Source organism: Bufo bufo, chromosome 1 (assembly GCF_905171765.1).
Source record: "Bufo bufo chromosome 1, aBufBuf1.1, whole genome shotgun sequence".
NCBI lineage: Eukaryota > Metazoa > Chordata > Amphibia > Anura > Bufonidae > Bufo > Bufo bufo.
Window position 1 is genome coordinate 573682480 of NC_053389.1, and position 17991 is coordinate 573700470.

Below are 17991 nucleotides of genomic sequence, written 5' to 3' on the forward strand. Positions count from 1 at the left end.
GACATGATCTATAATGGATACCTAGACCTTTGTCTAGACCAGGGAACCAAATATGATGTTATGACTCTCCCACCAGTTAGTTAGTTTGTAAAAAGCCATCTATGTCAATATTTTATTTTGTACTAGCAGCTTTACCCATGCTTCACGTGCCGTGTTACAGCCCATGTGTATGTATTCAGAAACAACTCCTGATTTCTAAAAAATGAGATGAAAGAAACCCTCTTATCTGCTGGATCTTTGCTTCTGTACCAGTTGTTTGTGTTTCATTTTCTCAACACTATATGCGCCTGCATTTGTCCTTACATGTCGGCTATAATTAAAGGGAACATCTACTTATCCAAAGGCAATTTAGAAAATATTCCACTCTAATTTTTCAGGCCAGGAAACAAAGGAAACAGCTTATTGCCCTAGGTATTATTTTCAACAAAGTGAATCTCACCTTTTAAGTTACTGCACAAAGTTACCAAGGATCACTTAAGGGAATGCTACTGGGAGGTACATCGTAGGATTAAAAAAAAAGGAAAATAATCATGGTACTGTTGTCATCCTTTTAAATGTTCACCTATTTTTCTAGGTTTTACCGTTCTTTGGTGAGTCAGAAGCAGTAGATGTGTCACATCGAGAAAATCTTGTCAACTGCTTTTAATGCGGTGATAATGTACTGGAAAAGCAGCTAAATTTACTTTCTCTCATAAAACAGTGTTAAGAAATTGCTAACACAAAATAATGTGTTTTCACTAAAATCATCTGACAGCTATCAGTTATTCACAGTCTAATTTAGAATCTTAGAATTTCCAGAATTTCCATGGCCATTTTTAACCTATGCTAGCGCAAGTTCACTGAGGATAAGTGTACAAAAATATATTACAGGATTGAATAATTAGCCTGATTTTACATGTCAAAGTGTTTGGTAATTATTTGACAGCATTAAGGGGAGTCCAATTCTTAATGTGTCTAGCTGCAGTGACCATCACAGAAGCCACATGAAGTTCACAGGCTTCTATTATGAGACAATTATGTCTCATACCTCCCAAACAATCCCAGTGCTGTTCAAACATCTGTCCTGATATAAGCGGCAAAAACTACGGCAATAACGATAGTACATGCAAGCAGTTGATGATTGTCTGCCAATATATGAGTTTCTTTAAAGAGCTTCTGTTAGCATGATCAACTGTATTAAACCAGGCATATTTCCTGTTGTGGTTGATCATGTTGATTAAAATGATACATTTCTTTTGTTTGTAGCTTGAACAGCTTCAGAGATATCTTGACTTTTACATTTATACAAATTAGGCAGTTTGAGCACCAGGGAGCTGGCAGCAATGCCTGCAGCACCACTACAGCTACGCCCCTTGGTGCCCAGTACACTCCCTCCTCCCTCTTGATTCACAGGGCTAGATGAGATAACCCTTCTTGTGCCTGCCACTGTGCTACCGTAAATATCATTGTAAATCATTGGTGTCAGTATGTTCAGGCTAATGCTCTAGGACCTATATTTGGTTGCCTGCAATCATTGGTGGCAGGGAAGCCTGCAGCAGGGAGACGGCATTGTACGGGGAATATTTATCTTGTGATACTCCCAGCAGCTGCACTCCTCTTCTACCTGTGAAGCCGCCACTGATGTCAGTCCACCCAGTGGATGTGCCAGCGTTTTCACGGGCACCAGAGGGTCCACTGTGGTCACACGTGTTTTTAGAAGAAAGCAGTCGTGTTTTTACTTGGACAACTCCTTTTATTTACAGTATGTTATAAGGCACAATTTCTTAGCATCAGTTATGCTCCTACATACGGAATTGGCACCAGGCTGGGTGACTTTATTAATACTGGTAGTTTTAGAAGAGTGGTGAGTATAATAATAGGTATGCTATAGGGATCTTCACCCAACAGATTTTGAAAACATGCTGATAAAATCAGCACAAAAATCAAGCAATTTTTTTTCGTGCTATTTTTGGTAAGCTTTTGATGCGTTTTTTTTTTAACCAATGGGTGTTCACTTCAATACAAAGCTGCATTGGTAGTTCAAGGTTTTTACGGTCCAAAAAATGCAGAAAGGAGATTACGGGAAAAACACACAAAAAACTATTGGATTTACATGGATCTGTTTCCTATTAATTTAAATGGGAGATTCAGCACGGATTCTGCCCAACATAGGGCATGCTGCTTCTTTTTTCCATGCTCATTTTTTCCACAAGGAAAAAAGGCAATATGATGCTTCCGATTAAAATTAATGGCAGGCTGTTTAGAGGCGTTTTTTCGGAGCCGATTTTGAAATTCAGCATAAAAAAAACTTAGTGTGAACTGGCCCTTAGGAAAGGGCTTTACGTACCGTAAAATTTTCCATGACTGAGGCTTCTGAACGATTCATTACTGCAACTCTCAGAAGGACCTTTGCCAGCAACCCCTGGTATAAATCCTATGGTTTATAAATCTAATGGCGCATTTACACTTGCCAAGCGGGAAGTAAATGATCTGCTCGTCAGTGGATGCAAAGAGCTGCATTTATAGGCAGCGATCACCTCCACTGTATGAGGATGAGTGATGACTACTGCCGTTGTGCTATTGCTCATCCTCATACAGATTCAATGTTTTCGGGGAGCAGATCACTGTTCACATAGGACAGTCTGCTGCAAAGGAAAATTATTTAATGTGCTCCATCAATTAATTTAATGGATATACAAGCATTTTGCTTGTTTGTCGGGTGATCGGTGGCACATTTACAGGAGCCTATTATCTGGGTTTCTTGGGTTATGCCTGCTTAGCAGAAAACTGAATTATTTGATGTGCAAATTTGATGTGCACTAGTCCTTATAATACTGCATATGGGATACTGTTATCTATCTCTTTAATCTATCTATCTATCTATCTATCTATCTATCTATCTATCTATCTATCTATCTATCTACTGTATATAACTATCTATATATATGACTATCTATCTATCTATCTATCTACATATATGACTATTATCTATCTATCTATCTATCTAAATTTATGACTATTATCTATCTATCTAAATTTATGACTATTATCTGTCTATCTTTCTCTCTATGTATCTACTGTATATAACTATCTATCTGTCTTTATATATATGGGTAATACTATCTATCGATCTATCTACATTTATGACTATTAGCTATCTATCTATCTATCTAAGTAAGCGAACTCCACAGCACTTCCAAGCAACAGCGTACGTTTATTCACCAGATAACAGCGACGTTTCGGTTCACACAATGGAACCTTTCTCAAGCAGTGACAACAAAATGGTGCTCAATACAGATATAAATACATGCCCACATGATAATGAGCCATTACAGCCAATTCATGAAAAAGTGGAAAACAATGTACAAAAAAATCATCAAAATGTGATAAAATTTATATGTAATGTGTCCTTTCACATATCACGTGACGCATTGATATCGCTCGATTTTTTGCATATCACGTGTTGAAGCGCGCCCCATCTGCTTTCATCTTATCCTGACATGCGCACTTTATAATATGAGACGCCAGGACCACACGATACTTCCCATGCTGGTTAGTACAGATCCTCTTTCCTCATTGGTCAATTATGTTTTTAAGTGCTGCACTTTATTGTCGTTTTTAATTATCTAATCATGTTTTTTAAACAATCATATTTGATTTTCCTCTATAATGAGGATCAGAATAGTGATAATGATAACTCTAACCATGGTTCAATCTTGGTATTTCACAGGTAAATATATGTATTCAATTATGTTTGATGCTATCATGTATGTTATCACACGTTATGTTTTGGGATGTTATTATATATGAATTGATCACTCGATTATAGTTTGATTAAGTATCACATTATATATGAATTTTATCACATTTTGATGATTATTTTTTTTGTACATTGTTTTACACTTTTTCATGAATTGGCTGTAATGGCTCATTATCATGTGGGCATGCATTTATATCTGTATTGAGCACCATTTTGTTGTCACTGCTTGAGAAAGGTTCCATTGTGTGAACCGAAACGTCGCTGTTATCTGGTGAATAAACGTACGCTGTTCCTTGGAAGTGCCGTGGAGTTCGCTTACTTATATTGTCCAGTAGGTGGATCCCCTCTATAGCCGCTGGCACTCCGTTTTACTTCTTTACTGCTGTGCTGCCTGCCATTTTTTTGTTCTTTGTTATCTATCTAGCTATCTATCTATCTTTCAAACCTGTCTAATAAAGTATCAGGTGAGGAACATCCTTATGAGTACAATAGCTCTACCACTAGGTCAATCTTTTAGAATAAAATGTCATTTTAATAGAGATTAAACAGATTATTTGGTGCAGCACCGGTGGATGGCATTAGCTATTGAACTCTTCAAGCACTCACTCAGGACCACATTATAAGTAATGTTTGCTACAAACATTAAAGAAAAATACACTCAATACACAAGCTGTTTTCAAAGGACAGTGCTGAAAACTAAGGCTTCTCATATAATACAAAAGGAAGCTGCACAAAGATCTAGCGAAACCTGCAAGACTCAGCACGGAGAATGCTTTTGATATTGACACTAAGCTTTTATTATGACAGAAGCTTTGTTAAACTAGAACTTTTTTTTTTAATAGAAAAAGTGTTTCAGAATGGTGTTTGGCATATTCTCTCCTAGAAATACATATCTGCAGAGGCCAAAGTGACACCATTTTTCCAACAAAGCCACACATTTTCAAGAACGAATGCTTTTGTTACCCAAAATCTGAGCTCGAAAACGCTGTGGAAACATTCTCAGCTTCAGTTGAACTCTATGTTAAAGTGATCTAAACCATAATATTACATGCGGGCAATGTAAACAATTAAATGAAGACAGGTGATGTGACTCAGAAGCTTAAATTATTGTATTTCTATCATAAAATATTAATCTGATTGTGTTCCTCTACTGAATATAAAATCTCAGTTTACCGTAACGTCCAAAAAGATTTTTGGCTGATAGTTATTCCTCCGCGTTCCACAATAAATATACATTTGACTGTCCTTTTTTTTTTGCTAAGGGAGAGTCAGAAGACCCATTACACATTAGCTAGTCTTCAGAGATCATCAAAATTGTCAGGTTTGGCCAGCCAACTTTTAACTAATGTGTATGGCCAGCTAAAGATTATTAAAAATGTGGCTGCTTATGACATCACATTATATCACTGCCAATTGCTAATACCCTAATCCTTCAATTTGTAGATAAATGGCTTCTCATACAATGTGTATCTAACTCCACTAGTTCAGACTGAGTGCTAATATCGAGCACTGAATATGAGGTCAAGCTTCGGCAGCTGTACGTGAATGAATTGACTCAAAATAGCGAAAAGTTCAAATATAATCTGTCTTCAGTTTGGAATGGTCAAAACTGCTGACAGACTCCCTTTAAATATATATTACATAATAATTTTGTATGTGCCTTGTTTAATTTAAGTCACCAAGTATAGGTAAAGAAGCGGCGATTCTCAAGAATAAAACTGTCAACTACTAGACAAATACTCCGTCTTAATTGTTATAGGATAGCCACTGCATTGTGTTTGAGTGTGTGAATAACCCAACAAAAATCAGGCTACAAATACTCAAAATGAAAAAATGTAAAGGGACTGGTTATAGCTACTGCTAAAGTTATTATCTTAATGAGAGACAACAGAAATAAATTAATATATTAAGATAGCAATGCTGCATTGACAAGCATACTCTCTTTAACTGGTAATTGGTGTCATCAACATGGGATGCTAGAAAAAACACAGCTGTGTTGTTTCCAAAGGAAGCAATGAAATAATATATGATAGGCTCAAAAGGATGCACAAATAAATACAATCTACATATGGACTGATGTTCACGTAAACAATGTTTCTTTTCCTGGAACTAAACATGTGCAGGGGCGCACTGCTAACGAGGCGAGGTGTGGCGGCACTACCTAGGGACAAGTGGGGGGGGGGGGGGGGGGGGCGGCGGCAGCAGCAGTGCCTTGGGCAATGAATGCCTCCATTATGGAAGTGCTCATGTTTCTACATCCTCTGGATGGTGATACAGTTGAATGTTGTGGCGAGCTGAGGAACAATGTCTCCCTGCCCTGCAGTTCGCTCTGATAGGCTTCAGGCCTAGAGTCTGTAAGCTATCGGAGGACATCATAAATGTCATGATGATGTCATCATCATCATGCCACTTGAAACGGGCAGTATACAGCTCAGAACAAAGACCGGAAAAGGCTTGTGCCCTGCACCACATCCTGACAGTGACATGGAGGTAAGTATTTGTGTTTTTTTTATCTTTCTTTGGCAGTATGCTGTTGGGACACTATGAGGGGGTCATTATTATAACTGGGGGGGGGGGGGGGGCGGGTCATTATCGGGACATTGGTTCCACTGGAGGCACTAAAAAGAGGCATTTTTGTACTGGCATGCATAAGAGGGCATTTTTTAAGTACTGACACACATTATAAGGGAGCATTTTTGGACTGGCACACAGCAGTGGGCTATTTTGTATTGGCACACATTATAAGGGGGGGTACTATGGGGACATTTATTCTAATAGGGACACTAAAAGAGTATATATTTTGTACTGGCACACAGAAGGAGATATTTTTGTACACATAAGGGGGCATTTTTCTACTGGCACACATTATAAGGGGCCATTTTTGTACTGACATTAAGGGCATATTTGTTGCACTGGCACATATTAGGGGAATTTTTTCTACTAGTACACATTATAAAGGGAATTATTACTACTGGGAGGCATTATAATTGGCTTTATTACTACTGGGGGACAATGGGGAACATGATTACTAGTATGGGCACTATGGGATCATTATTACTATTGGAGGCACTGTAGACTGTGGGGGCACAGTTAACACTAAGTGCACTCTGGCAGAAAATTATACTATTATTGGGACTTTTGGGAGCACTATTACTGTTGGAGGGACCCTGGTACAGTATCAGCTTAGCATAATTATCAAATAGTCAATACTATTAGTGTCAGGGACACTATTTGCTGGGCGCAGTTATTTTTTAAGGCACTGCCTGACAATAATTATGTTGTGCCAGCATTTTAAGGGGGAATTATCTGTTTCTGTAGTATAGTATTGGGGAGCAGAGTGGGCACAGTATTGGGGGTGGCAGAATGGGTTTTTCAGAGGACAGGGAAGATGATGGAAAAGTAGGAAACTAAGATGTCTGTCAAACTCTACAGAGACAAGACATAGCTGAAAGAAATAATCATAGCTGTCTGGTCCGAATGTTGAAGATGAAGAATGACAAGTTCTATATCAGAGGAGGTATCATTGGATGTAAGAGGTATATGGAGCTGTATTACCCTGTATGTTTTTGTAATGTTTTCCAAGTATATCTTTAACAGTAGGGCTGTTAGGTTGAGAATTTGGCATGGGGGGCATCATTTCAATTTTTGCCTCAGGCAGCAGAAAGGCTAGGAGCACCCCTGAACACTGGCTTGTGTCAATTTATATAAAGTGGACCCATGTTACGTGCAGCCAGGCCACCACAACCAAGTATCATGACCACATCAAACTAATCAAAAGGATGGGGAATGAAATAAAATCAAATATGATGAAAATGTCAACAAGAACAATTAGTACATCAAAAATTTAGAAATTCTTTAAACCCCCTCCCCTCAATACTGTTCAATGATAAAAAAAAAGATGGAATTGGCGACACAAATGTTTTCTTTGAACATCCTGGACGAATGTTCCATTTGACAAACAGAAAACACGTCTCACCCGGGCTTGTTAGCGCTCCCAGTGCGCTAGTCGTTGTGGAGAGAGGATTTGCATTGGTGGTTGCAGAAGTTTGGGCTGCGGCTGCTGCAGCTGCTAAAGTAGCCAAATTCTGTAATTGCAAAGCATTCATGCCTGTGTAGGAAACAAAAGAAACCTTCAGGGACAAAGTAAAAAAAAAAAAAAAAAATTCACCTCTTCCTGCTTTGCTCATTGTGATGAAATGTGAAAATGACTTCATGGAAATGATTTTGTCACAGAGTTAATGGAATTCTATGTATCAGTCCATTTCAATAGCACATAATACTCATCCATGTCTTCTGATCCTATTCAACTACATGAGCCAAACGTAATCTTAAAAACGTCATATTCACCAAAAAGTAAAATACGGACTGTATTCACTTTAGTCAATGTTAAAAAATGTAAAGGTTTCTCAGCAGTGTCATAAGTCAAGGTCAAGGTTGTAGAACTAAACACTAAAGCCTCTTTCACACGAGCAGGATCTGTGCAGGAAAAAATTATAATTTTGCATGCAGTGTGTACGTTTTTTCCATCCAGATCAGTCATCAGTGAAAAACACTTTGCATCCGGATGGCTTCTGTTTTTCATGCAACCTCCCTTCACTATGGAGCCATAGCTGCGTGAAAAACGCACAATACAGAACATGCTGCGATTTTTCCTAAAAGCAAAGATGATGCGTGAAAAACTAATTTCATGTTCACAGACCCATTGAAATGAATGGGACAGGATTCAGTCCAGATGCTAAGCATTCACATCTAGACGGAAAACTCGCTTGTGTGAAAGAGGCCTTTGGGGGGAATATATGAAGCTCCAGGCAGCAGAATTCAGTCACAAAAAAAGTTGCAAATTTTGGCACACAATTTTATTGCACAAAAATTTGGAACTTTTTTGTGACTTTTTGTGATTTCACGCCACACTCCCCACACTGGAAAACTGGATGGGAAAGTGGGTGTGGTTATCTAGGCAAGATATATGCCAAAGCTGCAAAAACGTCAGACTCTCACCCCAGTAACGGGCGGAGTAAACAGTGGAGTAACATCAGTAGACGAAGGTGCTGTCCAAATGTATCAAACAGGCAATGGCGATCAATCTGGCACAAATTATGCAATGTAGACTAAAGAAAAACTGACTTCAAATTTCTCTCTCATGATATATACCACTTAATTGTGCTGCACTATTGCAAAAAATTGTGCGCAGAAATATGGTCCTTGTGCACAAATCTGCAAGACAAACCTGCAAACCGCGGATCTGTGCATGTTGCATTTTCCTAATAGAACTGCCTATTCAGGAAAGAACATGTTCTACAATTTGCAGAGTGGCCGCACGGATGCGGACAGCACATGGATGCCCACATTCTTTTTACAGACCCACAAAAATAAATGCGCCCACGTGCAATCTGCAAAAAATGCAGATCAGACGTGGACCCAGACAACAGTCGTGTGCATAAGGCCTAATAGCTATGTAGAAAAAGAAAAACACTCATCATAATATATCTGTTAGATACATCATGGATCCTGTAAGGCTGTGCTGGGAATCTGGTAGCCTGATCTGACAGAGGATCAGGCTACCCGAGCTCACCATATCTGGCACTGCCGGATACAACCACTTACCACTGGAGCCCCATTGACTATAATGGGACACAGTTTGGCACGGCAAATACTGCTGCATGTGGCACTTTTTGAATGGCTTACAGGTAGCATTTATCCTGGAAAAGGCTAATGGAACAGCTTGCTGGAATCACAACGCAACTGTGAATTCTGCCTAAAAGAGAAGCCATGCTGCCAATGTGAATAGTGGTACATGCTCAGTGGTTAGTACTGTTGTAGAGCTGGTGTTGACTCCAACCGAGGAAAACATCTGCAAGGAGTTCTCCCGGTGTTTGTGCAGGTTTCCTCCAACACTCCAAAGACATACTTATTAGATTGTGATCCCTAATGGGGACGTTGAGTGATGACAATCTCTGTACATCGCTGTGTAATAGGTTGAGGGTTTGATGAGTTAAATCAATATGCTCCACCCTTTGCACAACTGACATAATTACTACATCTCATTCCAGAGAATAAAGGAATATTCAGTAAAATAACTGATAAATGGCACATGTTTCTGTCTAGGAATCACCTTCCTGAAGTATAACCCCTCACAACAGATTCCCCTACAAGTTATCTCAATGCACGTTTACTCTTGCTAACTTACACTGGTTTTCAGGTAGACCTTAAAGGGCTTGTCCATCCAGGATTAGAAAAATGTGAAGTGAGCCTTAAAGGGGTTATCCAAAATCTATAATGCCCTACCATAGGCCCGGGCCCCTCACAGAGGCTGTACTTACCTTGCTCCCCGGCACCCGCATCGCTTCTTATACTGGCACAGCCGCCGCTGCATCTCCCGCGATGCTAGGGAGACTCATTCCCGACGTGGCCTGCTATTGGCTGCTTCCCTCCCCTCCACCACAGGGAAATGCAGCGACGACTGTGCCAGCATTAGAAGTGAGGTAAGTATAACCTGTGTGAGGGGCCCGGGTGGGGTGGCATTATAGATCTTAGACAACCCCTTTAAGGGCCCTTTACACAGGCCGAGAATTGAAGAGATCATCGCAAGCGAGCATTAATAATAACACTGCGTGCGCCTTCTCCTCATACAGCTGGGCGTCGGACCCCTGCCGATCTGATATTGATGACCTATCCTGAGAATAGGTAATTAATAGTAAAAGCCCGGAGAATCCCTTTAGGTAGTCATTCTGTTTTTGCCTTGATATTTGCATATTTGAATTTCCATACTAGATTTTTCCTTTTTCACAGTGTCATACATTTTCGAAGCTAGAATCTATTCCTTTACTTTTTTGGGGGGTGGGGGGCCAGGGAGGGTGTTGGGTAAGGAATAATAATTGCTTTATCATGGAAATATAATGGTGTATTTAATAAAAATTATAAAAAAAAAAAAAAAGAATTCATTTCAATATAGCGTCTGATCTTGTGCCGACAGCATATATTTTCCAATAGATTAAATAATGAGATTTATTAATTTACAGGTTTATTTTCTTTAGGGCTAGCAAGAAAAAATGTGACATTCACCTTAGGTATTTTCTGTCTTATTGTTCATAATCATTACCATAAATCTGCATATCAATAAGCATGAACAGATGTCAGTTGTTATGAGCGCTTGCCAATCAGGCCTGTTAAAAATTGACAGATGGGTGGTTATAAAAACATTCTCACAAGGCCTATTAGCGCATTCACTGAAAAATGTTGGTGTGTCTGTGCAGCCACAGATGCCGCTCTGTGAAAATAAGGGCCTATTTACAAGTGCGATCTGCGTCTGCTCAATGTCAGAGGATGCCCCTTCCAGACATGCTCATGCACACTAGAAAGCAATTATCACCTGGACTATTCTTCTCTGCATGTATCTAAGAACCCTAATGTGCGCGGTAGTTGTTTTCTTTAGCTTCTTTACATTCTCTATCTATCTCATATCTATCTATCTAAAAATAAGAAAAACTGCAGAACAGTCAGTGGAGATGTGGATGCAATCCCTCAGGGACCCTGGGACACGGGTTCGCTGAATATCCAATAATTTAGAAAGACAAGGCAGCACTCCAAAATACTGTGAAAAAAGGGTGGTGGACCCGGTTTATTCCCCTGCAACATTTCAGCCCAGCACAATGAGGCCTTTGTCAAGCATAGGCCCACCTATGGACATATCTATCTGCTTATCCATTGTTTACCCATCCAATATCTATCTATCTCTTATCCTCTTATCTATCTGCCTGTCTATCTATCAAGCAAAAATGTAAAATGAATGTGTGAATCCCAACACCCGGACTGACATTTACTACGTCTCAGAATGTCACAATGCAGCATTTTAGATCCACATTAGTTATTACTGATTACTATAAAGCAGATTTACTGTTACAATAAATAAGATTAGGGTCAGCATGTTGGGTAAATCTGGTGATGATTTAGAAGACAATCATTTGTATTCAGGATACTGTGTATGTGATAACATCTACCATGCAGGAACAATCTACTCCTAATAATGTATTGCTGGCTATAAAACGTTCTGTGCAATCTCCACGAGAAATGACAAGCAATGGATTATTTTACATCATTACATTAACATGCATTTCCCCCTGATGTGTGGTAAACATGACAAGCAAGAATAATTCTTCATACAGAGCCTCAATACACGATATAATAATGTAAAATGGCCAATACAGAGCGTAAGCGATAAGATTAATTACACATTAGTTGTTCTATTTCAGAGCAGAATAAGCTGCTGTGTGAACAATGTCCTGCTTGTTTCATTGTTAGTAATTATTCTGGATGGAAATGTCAGTGAATATCACTGGAAGAAATATTCTAATTAATACATGACACAGGGCAACTGGTAATATACCACATAAAATGAGGTCAGCCTCATTAGGCCTTATCTATAGAATTTAGAATGGGCAATAAAGGAAGAGGTATTGCCAAAAGCAAATACTCTAGGATGCAACTGACATGTTTTGGCAGCCAATCACAGGGCAGTTTAGATTTTTCCGTAGCTATTTTGAAAATTGTAGAATTTATCTGATCTATCACCTATATCTATCTATCTATCTATCTATCTATCCCATATCTATTATCTATCTATTGTTATGCAAGCGAGTGTGGACCCACTGCGCTACTGACTGGGTATACTCTGGAGGGGCGTAACAAAGCCACTACCTGGTCTTCACTAGAGCCTCTGATGGTGAAGATAGGCTTGGGCCGTTAGGGTAATTGCCAGGGGCTACTCCAGAGCAGTCCCCGAGTCAGTGGCAGCTGACCAGGGGGTCAGAGTACTCGGTGCAAGCACCGAGGGGACTTGCGTGGCCAGGAGGTTCCGGGTCTGGACAGGCGGCAATCAATCGAAGTCAGTAAGCGAAGTCCGAGGTCAGAGGCAGGCGGTAAACAAACAAAGTCCATAAACGAGATCCGAGGTCAGGGGCAGGCGGCAAACAGGCAAAGTCCAGGAGTTCAATAAGCAAGGTCCGATACACAGCAAAGCAGAAAAGAGAGACACCTTAGAACTTGGAGAGAGACAAGCTAAAACCATGAGGTTGCTCAGGAATCTTCCTGTGGTCGGAAGAACCTTTAAATACTTGCTGCTATCCAGCCATAGGCTGGTGAGACAGAGGGCGTGTATGTGCTGCTTCATAGGTTGAGAGAGACACACCTATGCAAGTTCAAACAGAGTCCGGCGCACTTGCCCGTGGTTAGGGGCAGCAGCGCCGGCACGGACCGCTGGGCTAACAGTACCCCCCCTTACGCCCACTCTCCTCAGGCCTGGTCCTGGACGGTTGGGAAAACCATGGAGGCGAAAAATGTGCTCAATAAAAAAAAATTGCCAGCTGAGGAGCAGAAGGAAGACCAGGCAGAGGGACGAAGTGCACCATTTTGGAAAAACTATCTACCACAACCCAGATCACAGAACACCCAGAGGACAAGGGTAGATCAGTAATAAAATCCATGACTATCTGTTGCCATGGAGCTTCAGGATCAGGAAGAGGAAGTAAGAGACCCCCTGGACGCTGCTTGGAGGTTTTATACTGCGCACATGACGGACAGGCAGCAACAAACTCTTGGATGTCTTGCCGCATGGGTGGCCACCAGTACCATTGAGCAAAGAATTTGAAAGTCTTTCATTGTCCGGCATGACCTGCAATTTTTGAGGAATGACCCCAGACTAGAACTTGCTTCCTGAGGTTCTGCGCAAGAAAAGTCTTTCCGGGCGGAATCTCAGACAAATTGACAGGACAAACAGAAATTTTTGCGGGATCAATGATGTGTTGAGGCTCCTCCTCCCGATCAGTTGCATAAAAGCATCTGCTTTGATATTCTTCTCTGTGGCACGGAAATGAAGAACGAAATCAAAGCAGGCAAAGAATAAGGACCATCTAGCTTGACAGGGATTCAGTCTTTGTGTGGTCAGCGTAGATCACCACAGGATGAGATGCTCCGTCTAGAAGGTAACACCATTCCTCCAGTGCCATTTTGATGGCCAATAACTCCCTGTCCCCAATCGAATAGTTGCGCTCAGGAGCAGAGAAGGCCCTGGAAAAGAAACCACAGGTTACTATCTTACCGGAGGAAGCTTTTTGTGAAAGCAGCGCCCCAGCTCCAAGAGGTGATGCATCCACCCCCAAGTAGAATTGCTTGTTAGCATCAGGGCAATGGAGAACCGGAGCCGCAGAAAAGGCCTGCTTCAAGGCTTGGAAGGCTGATTCTGCCTCAGCTGTACAATTCTTAGGATTGGGTACCTTACGGTTCAAGGCGTAGATGGGAGTAGTCAAGAACGCGAGAAGTACGGCACAAACTGGCGATAGTAGTTGGCAAATCCCAGGAACCGTTGGATTGCTTTTAAGCCTGAAGGACGAGGCCACTTTGAAATCGCTGACAGCTTCTCAGGATCCATCTGCAGACCAGTATTGGATATTATGTATCCTAGGAATGGCAGAGAGGACTGCTCAAAGGAACATTTCTCGAACTTGACGTACAGATGATTTTCTCTCAGCCTTTGAAGGACCAGATGAACCTGCTTCTGGTGAGTAGCCAAATGTGAAGAAAAAACAAGGATATCAGCTAGGTACACCACAACAAAGGAATATAGCAAGTCTCTGAAGATATCGTTAACAAATTCCTGGAACACTGCAGGGGCATTGCTTAGTCCAAAGGGCATTACCAGGTATTCATAGTGACCATCGCGGGTGTTGAAGGCGGTCTTCCACTCATCCCCCTGGCGAATCCTGATCAGGTTGTTGGCCCCACGTAGGTGTAATTTGGAGAAAACTTTAGCTCCCCTGAGGCGATAAAACAATTCAGGAATTAGGGGAAGAAGGTACTTATGTTTTACGGTTATCTTGTTAAGACCCCTGTAGTCAATGCATGGACATAGTGAGCCATCTTTCTTCTTCACAAAGCCGGAGAGGAAGATTTGCAAATAAATCCTCTGTCGAGGTTCTCCTTGATATACTCAGACATGGATTGAGTCTCTGCTGGTGAAAGGGGATAGATGCATCCCCGAGGAGGTGAGGAGCCTGAAATCTAGTCATACGGCTTGCGAGGAGGTAGCGTCTCAGCGTACTTCTTGCCAAAGACATCCGCATAAGCATGATAGGCTGCTGGCAAACCCTGGAGATTGGGTTGAACCCCAGGTGACCGAGCTGGCTGAAAAGAAGAAAGACACTTCCCAAGACAGGACTGTCCCCAACGAAGCACCTCTCCGGACCTCCAGTCAAGGACAGGTTCATGAACACAAAGCCACGGAAGTCCCAGGAGGAGAGGATGAGACAGACTTGAGAAGACCAGGAACGAAATCTCTTCAGAATGAAGCGCTCCCACCTGTAATTTTACAGGGTCCGTGATGAACTGTATGTAGATAGAGCCTTTCCATCGACGGACGATACCATCAGAGGATTCTTTAGGCGTCGAACAGGTATCTGATGACGATCCACTAGGCATTGTTGCAGGAAATTCCCTGCTGATCCGGAATCCAGAAGCACCGGCTCCGTAAATCGAACATCGCCTAGCGACAAGGTTACTGACAGAGTCAGAGGAGGAGAGGAATTGTCTTCACCTAGGGTCGCCTCCCCAACAGACCCTATGCTCAAGAGTTTTCCCAGCTTCAGAGGACAGGAACAGAGAAGATGACCAGCACCGCCACAATAGAAGCAAAGCCCCCTTGTACGATGGTGACCACGTTCTTGCTCAGTCAACCTGACTCGGTCACCCTGCAAGGGTTGTGGCGCAGCCGCAGACGTAGAAGGCTGAGGGACTGAAGATGCTGGATGATATGGTCTACTCTCAAGTGCTACCTCCTTAGCATGCTCCTGGAAGCGCAGATCAATCCGGGTGGCCAGGGAAAATTAGGTCATCCATGGTAGAGGAAACATCCCAACCGGCCAGTTAATCCTTAATTTTCCAGGAGAGAGCCTCCAAAAAGGCGGTCACTAAAGCCTCATTATTCCAGCCCAATCCAGAGGCCAGTGTCCGTAACTGGACTGCATACTGGCCCATGGACTGACTTCCTTGGCGCAACCACAGTATAGAAAAACGCAGCTGAGGTGGTGCGTCCTGGCTCGTCAAACACTGTACGGAAAGAATCTAGGAAGGCCTGTAGATTCAGAATGCACTGATTAATGAATCCCCTGCACTGTTTAGGGTCTCCATCAAAACTTGGTGGGGCTGACAAACGAGGACTAGAACATGGCACATAGGGTGTCGACGGAGCTTGTGCCGGGTTAGCCGCTGCAGCGGGAGCTGGAGGTGCAAGGTTGGTGGGCGACAGGTCATTAAGGCGCATGTTCACATTGCGCAGATAGGACAGAATCTGAACCTGACATTCTCCCTCCTGAGCCAACTCCTGCCACAGTTCGGTGAGGCTTGGTGGGTTTTGATCAACGTGATCCATGGCCTGAGCTAACTGTTATGCAAGCGGGTGTGGACCCACTGCGCTACTGACTGGGTATACTCTGGAGAGGAGTAACTAAGCCACTACCTGGTCTTCACTAGAGTCTCTGATGGTGAGGATAGGCCTGGGCCGTTAGGGTAGTTGCCCGGGGCTACTCCAGAGCAGTCCCCAAGTCAGTGGCAGCTGACCAGGGGGTCAGAGTACTCGGTGCAAGCACCAAGGGGACTTGCATGGCCAGGAGGTTCCGGGTCTGGACATGCGGCAATCAATCGAAGTCAGTAAGCGAAGTTAGAGGTAGGCGGTAAACAAAGTCCATAAACGAAGTCCAAGGTCAGAGGCAGGCGGCAAACAGGCAAAGTCCAGGAGTTCAATAAGCAAGGTCCGATACACAGCAAAGCAGACAAGAGAGACACCTTAGAACTTGGAGAAAGACAAGCTAAAACCATGAGGTTGCTCAAGCATCTTCCTGTGGTAGGAAGCACCTTTAAACACTTGCTGCTATCCAGCCATAGGCTGGTGAGACAGAGGGCGTGTATGGGTTGTCTCATAGGTGGAGAGAGACACACCCACGCAAGCTCAAACACCATGGCAAGTCTCCAGCAGGAAGGAAACTCTGGCATGGAAGACAGATACCATATATAATCTATCTGCTGCCTGTGCTTGTCAGCACGGCACATGGAGGCAGGGAAAGAGGGAACCCAGCGCCCTTGCCCGTGGTTAGGGGCAGCAGTGTCGGCACGGACCGCTGGGTTAACATCTATCTATCCATCCATCATCTATCATAGATATGAGCAAACTGATTTATTTAGCTCAGCCCTGACAATTTCTGGCTGCACGGCTGCTCCAATTAGCCAAGCAAGAGCAGTAGTTTTGCTTGGGACTCAGTGACTGCGCAGGCGCCCCTGCACTTCCCTTTGGTGTTCCAATTGCTGCATGATTCCAAATGGTGAAACAGAATCATGAGGACAAGGGGGAGATTTGAATAGCGTCAGACTGTGTGGGGACACGCTGGTAAGACCCATTGGACCTTCAATGCAGATTACCAGCAATTCATTTGTAACTTCTAGCAGGAATAGTACAGGAATTCCAGAACACAGAGCCGTAAGAATAGATGCTCTAGAATTGTTACAAGGGGAATGCAAGTCATTTCTAAAACAGACATGTCATGATGAGAGGTGATAGGTCCTCTTTAAACCAAAGGGTTCAAAAACTGGAACTGTCCTTAAAGGGTTAAAAATTGGAATCTTTACGTCCAGGAAAGACCCTAATCTTTATACTCTTAGGTGAATTCTTCAGGATGGTATTGCTTTTTACTATGCAGCACCAGCGCTCAGATCTTCAGCACAGAATTATTTTTTTTTTGTAATAAATAGTCTCATGAAAATAATTTAATGTTTCAATTGCGTAAAATTGTCATAATAAATGATTTTCTATGATGTTGTTTATTTACAGTCCTTGCCATCAATTATTTGACATAAGTGATAGAAATGTTCACAGCTGGGGGAATAATGTGCGGAGGATGCCATAGCGCCAAGAGTCATGTACTGCCCTTGTTAATCTACGTTCACCTGCAAGTCAGACTTTAAATAAACTACTTGCAATTTATTATCAAAGTCTCCCAGCTGCAAACCTGAAGCAAACAGCACAACAGGTGTTAAATAAAACATCAGGCAAGCGCTGCACTCTGCCGTCTCCTATACGTGGAGCAAAGCAGATGTTGCTTTTTTTCTGCTGTTAACAACTGTTGACAGCAGTGGGAATTGCGGTCAGATCGACTAGCAATGGTGACCAGTAAGTGCTGACATCTGAATTATTTTTATTCGGATAGATCGTG

General features: G+C 42.2%; 1 protein-coding gene across 24 annotated transcripts in view; it reads right to left on the reverse strand.

Moving 5' to 3' along the window:
* The window catches only part of CELF2 (CUGBP Elav-like family member 2), a 453132-nt gene that overhangs the window by 40963 nt on the left and 394178 nt on the right, over positions 1-17991 (reverse strand). For 18 of the 24 annotated variants that reach the window (XM_040413246.1, XM_040413282.1, XM_040413263.1 and 15 more), the window contains one exon: positions 7716-7847. The exons of the other annotated variants lie outside the window; for them this stretch is intronic. In XM_040413246.1, coding sequence (XP_040269180.1) covers positions 7716-7847 — 132 coding nt within the window. The remainder of the gene's footprint in view (positions 1-7715; positions 7848-17991) is intronic. 24 annotated transcript variants of the gene reach the window in all.